Raw genomic sequence first — 10,901 nt, forward strand, 5'->3', positions numbered from 1 at the left:
AACTCCCGAGTGGGAAGGTCCATTTCAGGTGCTGCTGACCACCGAGACAGCGATCCGAACAAAAGAAAAGGGGTGGACTCCTGCCTCCCGAGGAAAAGGACCGGTGGAAAAGCCTCGGGAGTGGACTGTGGTACCATCAAGTGATAACTACGAGTCTACCTCAAAAGGACTAAATAAATTTGTCGGGAGGGGACTGGGTTCGGGCGTGACACTGAAAATTTACTTACTCGCTGTATGGGGAACCACAAAAAGATATCAGGGAAAAAGCTGTTTGGTAATAGACTATGAGCGTTTTGGGTTAGATCGGGCATTGCTAGAAAATCAACCTATTAGGGTAATACCATGTCTCGAGTGCATACACGAATTTCATGAAGCGTGGGTTTTGTGTGAGTGTGAAACGTGTAACCACAGGTGGTATTGTATATGGAGAAAATTGTGTTATAACTGTAACAGGGACTGTGAGTATAGGGAAGGGGCACGAACTGTAACCTTGATTTGTGGGAAAAGGAGGTTAGTCCCCGAAATTTGGGATGTCCCTGAGAGTCGGTGGAAGGACACTGACAGAAAGTGCCGAAAAACATTTGCTTAGAAACAAAGGAAGTGGCTACAAAGGAGCTGCACTTGAATTGACTGACTGTTAAAACACGGATTTGTTACATTTGAAAACAGTAGAGGGCAAGACCGGGTTAACCTCTGTGCTCGTCACCAAGAAGACCTTTATCTCAGCTGTGGGCTGCATGCCCATGGGCATGAGAGGTGGGACTCTATGTTATACTGGACCTCCGCTCATCATCCTGATCTAGTTCGCTCTAATAGCGGCAAATCCGTGCAACAAGTGATTTATTGTTATGTCCAACATCAGAGTGTGGGAAAAGGTTGTATTTTACGTCCTTTGTGCTGTCACAGGCTGCTTGTTTTTACCATGTTTAATACCCTGCTTTATATGGCTAGTATCTCATGTTATTGAGGGGATGCAAATAGCAGCTATGCCGGTAAACCCTGAAATGGCTGCATCAGCCGGTGCCCACAAAGATAGGATATTCAGAAAAGAATGAGACAAGTGTTAGTAAGCTCAGGCAAAATATGGTATTAAAAAGAAAAGGGGTGGTTTGGGAGAAGTAACAGAAGAATTTTGCTTTCGCTAAAAGTGATTAAACAATTCCTTTTATTGAGTTACTGTTATTAAAGCAGTATTGTTAAAATTATAACAGTTAAGCAAGCCTTTTGTGATCACAAGTTAGGCATATGGTTGGGCATTGTGGGGAGTTGGGCAAGGAGGAGGATGGGGGGGTGGGGTCTGTGGTTAGGTGTCATGTAAAGGGGAATCTGGATGGGGGGGCTGGGGAGGAATGGCAGCCAGCAGAAAAGGGTTAAGCAAAGAACTCCTGATGGAGAGGAACCTGGACTTCACCCCCCCACACACACACACACACTAACCACCCGAGAAGGCAGTGGAAAAGTACTGAGAGAGACAGCCTCGGAGAAACCAAGAAAAAGGAGCTGGGCAGGTGTCAAGAGGAGAAAACCCGCCGTTTTCGCTCAACCAGTGAAATCTCCTGGAGGCTCTACAGAAAGAAGCCCCAGCTGGGGCAGACTGCGCCACTGCGCCCAGCACTGTGTTCTTTGCTCCACTGACTTTGTCCCCAATAAAACTTTTTTTTTATTTTTTTTTTTAATATACATGAGCTTGTTTCTGACATGGCTGAAGTAAAATGCTTTATGTTACATTCTTCACAGTAGTTCCCGTGCAATTCTGCCACTGCTGCCACAACGCGTGTGGTGGCACGCCCCAGCCAGGGGAAGGCTCTTCCCCCGGACAAGGCTCTCTCTGACCTGCCGGCGGGATTTTTAGCATTAGAAGGAGGCGAGTTCCGCGAAGGAGCCGCGGAGCTTGAGTTTGCTGGCCAAGTTGGCAACGTAGCCCCTCCGAGGTGTGCAGGGTGCCCGTGCTCCAAGCAGGCCATCTCCTCGCTCTGCCGGTGACGGATGCCTTTGCCTTTCCCAGACCCAGAGAACGTCTTTCTCGCCCCCGGCGGAATCTTTCTCCGGGGGTCTCCAAGCTGACCCTTCCCCCCCGGGGCAGGGCCATGAGGTGAGCGGCCCCCGCCTGCCAGGGCCCCGCCGCGGGGGCAGCAATGGGCTGGCACAGGCGCCCCCCGCCCTCCCGAGGGGCCGGGGGGGGCCGGGGCGGGCCGGGGGCGGTGCTCGGGGCAGGGGCGGTGCCCCAGGGGCCCGGTGACGCGCGGAGGCCGGGCTCTGACGTCACAGAGCCCTGCCGGGCCCCGCCCGGCGCTGGAGGGCTGTGCCGCGGGCACCGCTTCAGCAGTGCCGGCAGCGGCAGCGGCGCGGGGCAGGCGCAGGGGGCCATGGCCCCCACCCGCCTCCTCCTCCTCGTCCTGGTGGCCCTGCAAGCCCGGCGTGTCAGCGGTGCGCGGTGGCGAGCGCGGGGATTAGGCGTGCGGGCAGGTGAGGGCCAGCACCCAGCCCTGGCAGCGCGGCCCGGCACCCACTGCCCCTCGGGGTGACAGCGGGGCCGGGCCGGGCCGGGGGAGCCGTGCCCAGCTCCACGGGCAGTGGGAGGCAGATGTCCTGCGGGGAGGCGCAGGGGGCTGCGGCCGCTGTGGGGGCGTTTTCCAGGGGAACGAACGGTGGGGCCGGGGGCGGCGGGGAGCAACCGTCCCTCGAGCCAGCCCTGTGCCGCCCTGCCCCGGGGCAGCCTTCCCCCGGGCTGTGTGCCAGGGCCGGAGCAGCACTGCAGGAGCCAGGCAAGAGCCCGCGGGAGCACTTCTTCCCCGGGCTGCTCGCTGCCAGATGGGCCCAGGTTGGTGGCTCTGCCGCTCCCCGGCGGCATCCCGGCTTTCAGCCTTGGGGCCGGCCGGCCTTGAGCGAGATCTGGCCGCTCAGGAAAGAAAAGAGGAGCGTTCCTGCCCCAGCCCTGCAGTGCTCCCTCTCCTTGGGCGAACCCGGGTCCCCGTGGGACACACGTCCCCAGCCCACAGCCCGGGGAGCAGATGGCGACCGGACAGGGCAGCGCTGCTGCAGCAGCCTCTGCCTGGCCAGGGCTCTCTTCTCCACGAGACGTGTGAATGAGTGATCGCTGTTTTCCTCCGCTGCTTTCACGTGGGCTGCTTTTGTGCACAGAAGAGACCTCCCCGTGAGAAAAATCCCCCAGGGGCCCTACGTAGCTTTGTCCATCCGCTGGGCCTTGAGGGGTGTTGTTGCACGTGGCCTGGAAAGAACAGTCTGTTGAAAGCCTCCAGGTGCAGCAAACAGGTCACCCAGGCCCCTCGGCAGCTTCGGCAATAAACCTCCACCCACAGCTGGCTCCCCTGTCGTTACCTGAGCCCCTTCCAGTCAGTGCAGGTCACCCAGAAAGAAGCAGATCCCCACATCTAATGGGAACATGCTTGATTACAGCTGTGCCCGTAGCCAGTGGCCACCCGAATTCTCCGCCGGATCTTCTCTGGGAGCCTCAGGGCGATCCCACAGGTACGTCACTGGAATGAGGGAGCAGCTAGGTTTTCATTTTCTGTGCCCAGGACAACACTGAACTGAACAGTTTCTTGGCCGACGCTCCGCCGTGCGGAAGAGCAGGGGGCGAATGTGTTGGGCTCGCTGATGTGCCCCAGGGCACTCTGCCTTGGGAAGCTGTCTGGGCCAGCCTCTCCAACCCTGCGCTGCTTCCAGCGCCTGCTGCAAAGCCAGCGGGCTTGCTGGGCTGAGTTTCTTGGAGCTGGTGTGAGCGGCAGGGAGTCCTTTCTCCGGAGCGATACCTCCGTGCACGCTTTCCTTCTGGATCAGCGTGGCCCAGGCCCCCAGTACCTGTCTGCACAGTGCTCCTGAGGGGAGGGGGGGGACGAGTGCCATGGAGCAATCCCCTGTTTGAACTGCCTTCACGCCCCTGTATTGTTTTGTATAGTGAAATACAGTTCATGGGAGCCTCTCGGTTCTCTTTGTTTACAGACGTGGCTGGAGGCGATGGCTACCCAGCTTCCCAGCCGGCTTCCAGGGCTGACGCTCAGGGAGATCGCGTGGGTACGTCCCGGCTTCTTGCTTCCCTTGGGAGCTGCCAGCTCAAAGGCCAAATGTGGGCGAGGCATCTCTTGCGGGTGTGAGAATGCAGACGACCTGCACTGTGTGTGCCAGGTCGTTACGTGATGCCCTTCTATGTTCTGCTATTCAGCTGTGTCAGTGTATTGTATCCCAGCGCAGTGACGGAAACTTCTCGTGGGTGTTTGGTTGCAGATGTGGGTGCAGGGAGGGCTCTTCCCGCTTCTCGGCTGGATCCTGCGCTGGAGCTCACCTGGCATCGCAGGGGTGAGTGGTCAGTCTCGACTGACCACAGACTAAGCACTCATTCCCAGTAGTCTATTTGCCAGAAATTTAACTTTGTGATTTCCGTTCAGGTCCTCCGAGAGCCAAGTACAGAGCGGAAATGGAAAAATCTTCCCCGCGGTCATCAGAAGTCCTAGAGGGAGTCCTGAAGGAACTGGACAAAGCAGCACATGGTGGGTAGAGATGATTGCTCTTCACCAGAAGCCGTGGGAAGCGGAGGTCTTGGGGGCGTGGATGGACAAGCCGTAGCCTGCACAGCAGGAGGAGGGGGTCGCTCAGAGCCTCACTGCGGCCACACTCAGTTTCACGCCTTGCAGGCGCTGGCGAGCTGCAGAGATGCCCGACTCTCTGCTGCCAGTCGCGGTTCAAACCGAGTGCCAGGACCAGCTGCTGCCCCGGTTAGAGCCTTACCGGGGTCAGAGCTGTTCTGGGCAGACCTTGGTACCCAGCTGGCAGGAACTGGTGCTCCTCACGCCTGGAATGTGTGACAGACTTGCCAAGGAGCTGGTTCCTGACAAGTCATGAGAGGGCCAGCACCCCGCCGGTCGCCCACCCGAGGGGAGAGTGCCCTTGGGCTGCGGAGAGGATGCGCAGGCAGCTTGGGGTAGCTGAGAGCAGCAGGACACTGCCAGGGCTGCAGGCGTGCCCTGGCCAGGGTCGGAGAAGCCCCACCTTCACAACCCGGTCCAGCCTCGTCGTTCTTGATGCCTGAGGATGGTCGGTGACACCTCAGGTGCCAGGGAAAGGTACAAGCTGGACACCCAGCTTGAGGCCAGACGCCAAACTTGAAGGCAGCTCAAATGAAGGGCTGTGAATTCAGTCTCGGTTGGTTTAGCTGCGCCTGCGTCTAGTCGTGCTTTGGATCGGTCGGTTGTGGTTGTCCTCTTGTTTCGGGGCACTGCGGGCTCGTCAGTGCCACTTGTGAAAATGCCCAGAGTATGGTTGCAAGAGCTGGCGCTTCAGTCCACCATGCGTGTCTGTTACCCTGACCGTGGGATGGAGTTGACACGATGGGAAGTGCTGCTCAGAAGGGCTCTTTCCCCAGCTGAACTGGCTACAGCATCTTCCTGTCCCCTCTGACAGATTCTGTCATTTACCATCATCTTGCCGTTTGCCAAAAATGCACTAAGTGGAATGCGAACAAGCTCACGTGCAACCTCCTAGTCTCCCAGCAGGTCAGGATTTTCTGTCTGCTGGTTAAAGTGGAAAGGGTCTAGTGCTTAAATTGTCCTCCATGAATGACATGTCATTGGGACTAGGCACTAGGTACACCCCCAAATGTCCCGGCTTTGTTTCTAAGCGTCATGAAGGGATGTTGAGAAGTATGGCCTCCTGGAGATACTGTGTTCCTGATGAGGAACGGTTACTTCTAATTCAATTGTCCTTCTTTCTTTCTAAAGAGACTGGACCAAGAGACTGTGGAGAACGAGGCGTTTCAGGGAGGACGCAGTCAGGCAGTGAGAGTGTCTGATGCAAAAACGGGGGCAATTCAGTCAACAGGCCTCCCAGGTAATTGCCGTCCTTTGATCCTCCAGCACCACGCATCAAAATCACTCCGTGTCTTCAGGCTCTTCCCCCAGTGCCCTCTACCGCGCGTCCTGTCGGCAGCACAACCCAAAAGAGTTGGTGGTACAGAGCGAGTGCTTCAAAAGCAGCAGCCAGGACCGGCTCTCTGAGGATGCCGGTCACCTCTGGGCTGTGGAGGCGCTTGCCGTCAGCGCGCCGGGGAGATGCTCCCTCGTAACCCTCCGTGGATGCAGAGAGATGCTCACCTCCCACCACACCCCGTTGACAGGACTTTCAGAACTTAGTCATTTGGGGAACAAGACCATCTGAGCCACGCTCAGCAGATGATGGGAAATGCGACTCTTAATGGAACGTACCCCCCTGCAATAGCTGCAGGCCAGAGCTTGCCCTGGGTCCCTAGAGGCCCCAGGCACGGCAGCGGGGGATCCCTCCTGTGACCTGAGGTCCAAAGGGATGCACTGACATGTCGGGCACAGGCTTTGGGGAAACCTCCACCATCCTCCTGCAACCTCTGCGCCTGAGCCATTTCCCTTTCTCTGAGGTTTTGCCTTTCTCTGAGGCTTTCCCTTTCTCTGGTTTCTATGCAGTTCTGTCCAAGCCCGGGAACGCCCACCGCGCCAGGATATATGGATTTTTTCGAAGCAGTCCAGGTACTGAGCCATCTGGCAGGGGGCCATAAGTGGGAGACGCGTCCCCAGTTCTCTGAGGCTTTCCCTTTCTCTGGTTTCTATGCAGTTCTGTCCAAGCCCGGGAACGCCCACCGCGCAGGGACATATGAAGTTTTTCGAAGCAGTCCAGGTACTGAGCCGTCTGGCAGGGGGCCATAAGTGGGAGACGCGTCCCCAAAAGCGGCGGTGTGCAAGCAGGGCCCATGCTGGAGGGAAGGCGAAGAGAGAGGGCGAGGTTCAGGTGTCTCCCGAGAGGGCCTGACTCTGTCCCCTCAGGGTGTGGGTGCGGAGCTGGGGAGGGAGAGCTGGGGGTGGCACTCCCTGAGGCAGGGATGGCTTTTGTCCATCTCACTCAAAGGGTCGATCGGTCCAACGGGAGCTGTGCTCCCCGACGTGCTCTCCATTTGGCCTCATGAGTTCAGTTCAGTGGGACAAGTTGTCCCAGAGGGCCAGGGAGAGCCTCCATGCAGCAGCACTAGCAGCGAGCCTCGGAGAGTGGAGGTGGGCGAGCGCAGCAGAAATTGTGCACAAATGCGGAAGGTGACCGAGAAGGGGGAGCAGACCGGGGACACTGCGAAAACTGGGTTACGGCCACCCCAGAGTGCAAGCAAAGCTGAGAGCAGAAAGAGAGGCTCCAGAGCGCGTTGATTTGCAACGGCCTTGGGAGTTTCCTTGGCTTCTACCGAAACCAAGGAAACGGTGCAGCCCCAGGACGTTCACCGGTTCAGGGAGGCCAAGCAAGTGCGAAGGAACGTTTCCTGGCAACGTCAGACCTCCTGTGAGATCACCAGTAGCGTGCGGGACACGCTAACGTAGAGCATTGTTCCTCCAGGTGTGGGTGGCAAGACAAATGCAAATGCTGCGGGTCATGGAAACTTCATGGAGTACTGCGTGGAGGGTGCCATGGCAGTCCTGGGCTCCATGCTGCTTGGGATGGTGTTTTGTTGTGTGTTCCACCTGTGGAGGAAGCGAAAACAGTGAGTGTTGCCAAACTTGTGTGTCAGATGGCTGCTATTAGCCACGAAGCGTCTGGAGGCCAGGTATTCTGGCGTGCCGAGATAGTTACCGGCCAAACGCTCCGACAGACAAGGCTGTCCCCTTGTCTGGGCAGGGACGGGCACGGGAGCCGAGTGCTGGTCTCTGGCAGGCACGCCGAGAAAGGAGAACAGGAGGCTCTCCTGGCCCTGCAGTGCCGTGCCCAGCTCTGGGCCCCTCGCTCTGCCGGGGTCAAGTGCCCTTGGCGGCACGTGCAGAGCAGGCAGGTCAGGCTGCTCAGGGCCGAGAGGAGATGAGCCGTGGGGAGGCGAGCAGAGCCCCAGCCGAGGGGTGCAGGGCACCCCGTTTTCTGCACAGAGCTCTCTGTGCCCACAGCTCCCACGTGCAGCCGGGTGCCCACGACCCATGGGGTGCCCACGCTGCCCCGCACCCTGGCACCCACCCGGCACCGCAGCCGCCGCGGGGCCTCAGCAGTCTCCTCTCTCCACAGGCGCCCCTCCGCAGCTTCAGGAGCCTAGCCCAACCCCAGCAGCCATCCCTCGCGCCCGGACAGCCGTCCGGACGGCCCACCCCGGCACCCCTGAGAGCTGGACCCGACACCAGCGGCCGTCACCTCTGCCTGGAGAACTGGCCGGCCTGCCACAGCGCTCCAGGGGACCGGCCCTCGCCAGCCCGGACAGATGCCTGGCCCGCCCACCTCCACCCCGGCCTCCACGTCCGTCAGACACAGCTGGCCAGCTGTTGTGGGACCAGCCCTAGCACCCTCCAGCCCCCGGAAGAATTGAAACCACCCCCCCGTCCCCCGAGCCCATTGCCCCAGCCCTCCTGACAGACTCCCGACCCACAGCGCCAGGGATCGACCGTTTATTTCAGAATAGTGGTAGTAGCAATAAATAGAGGTCAGTAGCACACTTGTCTCGGGTCGTAACGGCAGCAAGCTCAGGAACTCACGGGTTCTGGGTCGAACTTTGTATCGGGGCACGAGGGACAGCGAGGGAGGTCCCCGTGGAGTAGATCTCCATTTACCCTTTGTCCTGGGTTGAGTGAGTGGTGGAGTCTTTTGGTAGCAGGGGAGGGGGCTATCGGGGCGGCCCCCTGTGAGAAGCTTCTCGAAGCTCCCCCAGCTCCACGTCAGCTCCACTTCTGTTTGGGAAATTGAGCCAATCGGCTGCGCCTCTGCGATAACGTATTTAAGAAGGGACGTGGTGACGGGCAGTGGGACTTGTGAGGAGGAGTTGCTGCAGCTGCATGAACACCAAGGTCAGTGGAGGAACGGAGGAAGAAAGGAGGGGGGAGGTGTGCCAGAGCAGAGACCCCCCTGTATCCTGTGGGGAGACGGCAGGGCAGGCCCCCCCCTGCCACCCATGGAGATCTACGGTGGAGCAGACATTGATTTATGGCCTGTTGCTCCTGCTTGCCTGATCAAGGCTCTGTGCCCGAAGAAGGCCAGGGATCTCATGGGAAAAGGTAGCCCCACTGCTGTAATTCAGTGCTGGGAGGATTGCAGCATGCGGGGGAGTCCCACGCCGGAGCAGCTCGGGAAGGGCTGCAGCCGTGGGAGGGAATCCAGTCGGAGGAAGGTTAGTGACCCATGACGGAGTAGTGTGGGGAACGCTGCGGCCCATGGGAGGAACTCATGTCGGAGAAAGTTTGTGGAGGACTGTCTCCTGTGAGAGGGGGACCACAACTGGAGCAGGGAGGAACAAGTTTCGGACACTCCCCTCACCGAAGATGAAGGAAGTGGCAGCACTGACTGCACCCCCCATTCCCTGCCCCTGCGCCACTGGGGGAGGAGGTAGAGATATCGGGAGCAGAGCTGAGCCCGGGAAGAAGGGAGGGGTGGGGGGAAGGTGTTCTCAAGATGTGGCAATGCCTCTCACTGTCCTACTCTGTTATGTGTTGTTAGTGTCTGTAATAAATGTATGTTCTTTTTTTCTTCCCCTAACGAGTCTGCCTTTGCTCATGATCATAAAAGGGGGATTTTTTTCCCCATCCCAGTCCTATCTCGAACCCCAAGCCTGGCTCTCTGTCCCTTCTCATTGCCGGAGGGGAAGGGAGAGAGAGCTGCTGCATTGTGGTTGGCTGCCAACCAGGCCTAAACCACAACAATGGTATCGTATCAAGCGGATAGAGCGAACATATTGGGCTCTTCCAAAAGGGTCGTGATCTTCACTCATAAGTCAAAGGACCGATTGAAACAAAAAAAAAAAGGCCCTAGACAATAGGCCTCAAACCAAAGTCATTGAGAATTGTAACAAGGTAAAGTTTGAACTTACTTAATTTCAAGAGAGTTGGATTGCTTTCATTCTTTCCATATCACATTTTACCAATTGTGTTTTGAGATGATCAATTTCTTCTTTGTACAACTCAGCACCTTTATCTAATTTTGCCTGAAAATAAAAGATTTAGTGTGAAGAAAGGCTTGTTACTTAGCAGTGAATCTAAAGGTTGCTTACTTTGTATCTTTACTAATACCTGCTAGATTTTGCAGGTACAGGACTGGGAGCAGGAAGTTATTCTGGAGTAAGAACACCCATGTTATCAACTAGCGCCTACAGTATTAGTTGGTATCCTAATTCTGGTGTATTACATGCAATCATATTTTAGCAACTTTTGCTGACTTGTTTGCATATATAAGTCTGGGCATTTTGAACCAGTATGGTAATATATTACATAGAAAAAACAGCTCATGCTTCAGTTTCCAAGTTCCAGATTTTCTTACAAGGTTTCAGAAATGCATCATGTACAAATGAAAAATTTAGCTTCTAATATAACAATGGGTTCTAAATTTTGTCTCTGAAGGCTGCATTGGTAGAATGTGAAACCACAGGCCAAACAGGCAAGTAGAGTGTTTTAATTAAGAATGCCATACAGAACAATAAAGAGATGCTAGAGAGCTATGTTTCATCTACAACAGTTCTCAAGCATGCTCACTCGCTCCCTCTGAGATGAGAGGAGAATGAGAAGAGTGTTTTGCTCATACCTGAAGACTCTGATTCTCTGTTCAGGTGGTTTTGAGGCACTTCTGTCTCATTCACTCTGGCTTGCAGTTGGGTGAGCTCACTTGTTGCTGGTTTTATTCTTATCTGTGCTTCTAATTTGTTTATCCTGTCATCTTTGACATTTTTTCCCCACTTCATTTATGACACTTTCCAACTTCTGAATTTTTATTTCCATAGCCTATTCAAAACCACTGCATCTCCTAGCATATTGCAAGATTAAAAAAGACAACCCAAAACCCCACACCACATGTGTCTAACAGAGTAAAAAGAAAACCCTAACTCCCCACCTCAGCCCCCCCCACTAACGTTTTCTTAAATTACAAAGGTGGATTAAGGTAACCATTTGTTTTCTGAAGACTTAGCTGATGAGCAG

At 56.1% G+C, this 10,901-nt stretch overlaps 1 protein-coding gene across 1 annotated transcript; it reads left to right on the forward strand.

Annotated features, from left to right (window-relative positions):
• Nucleotides 1–2,111: 2,111 nt before the first annotated feature.
• Nucleotides 2,112–7,511, forward strand: LOC122154101. Its single transcript, XM_042800342.1, has 10 exons — nt 2,112–2,466; nt 3,418–3,489; nt 3,964–4,035; nt 4,246–4,317; nt 4,407–4,508; nt 5,419–5,510; nt 5,736–5,844; nt 6,450–6,512; nt 6,598–6,660; nt 7,363–7,511. Exons 1-10 carry the CDS (start codon nt 2,136–2,138, stop codon nt 7,509–7,511), a joined length of 1,125 nt encoding a protein of 374 aa, XP_042656276.1. The 5' UTR covers nt 2,112–2,135.
• Nucleotides 7,512–10,901: the final 3,390 nt, after the last annotated feature.

The sequence above is a fragment of the Tyto alba genome, unplaced genomic scaffold (assembly GCF_018691265.1).
Source record: "Tyto alba isolate M040663 unplaced genomic scaffold, T.alba_DEE_v4.0 Super-Scaffold_31, whole genome shotgun sequence".
Taxonomy (NCBI): Eukaryota; Metazoa; Chordata; class Aves; order Strigiformes; family Tytonidae; genus Tyto; species Tyto alba.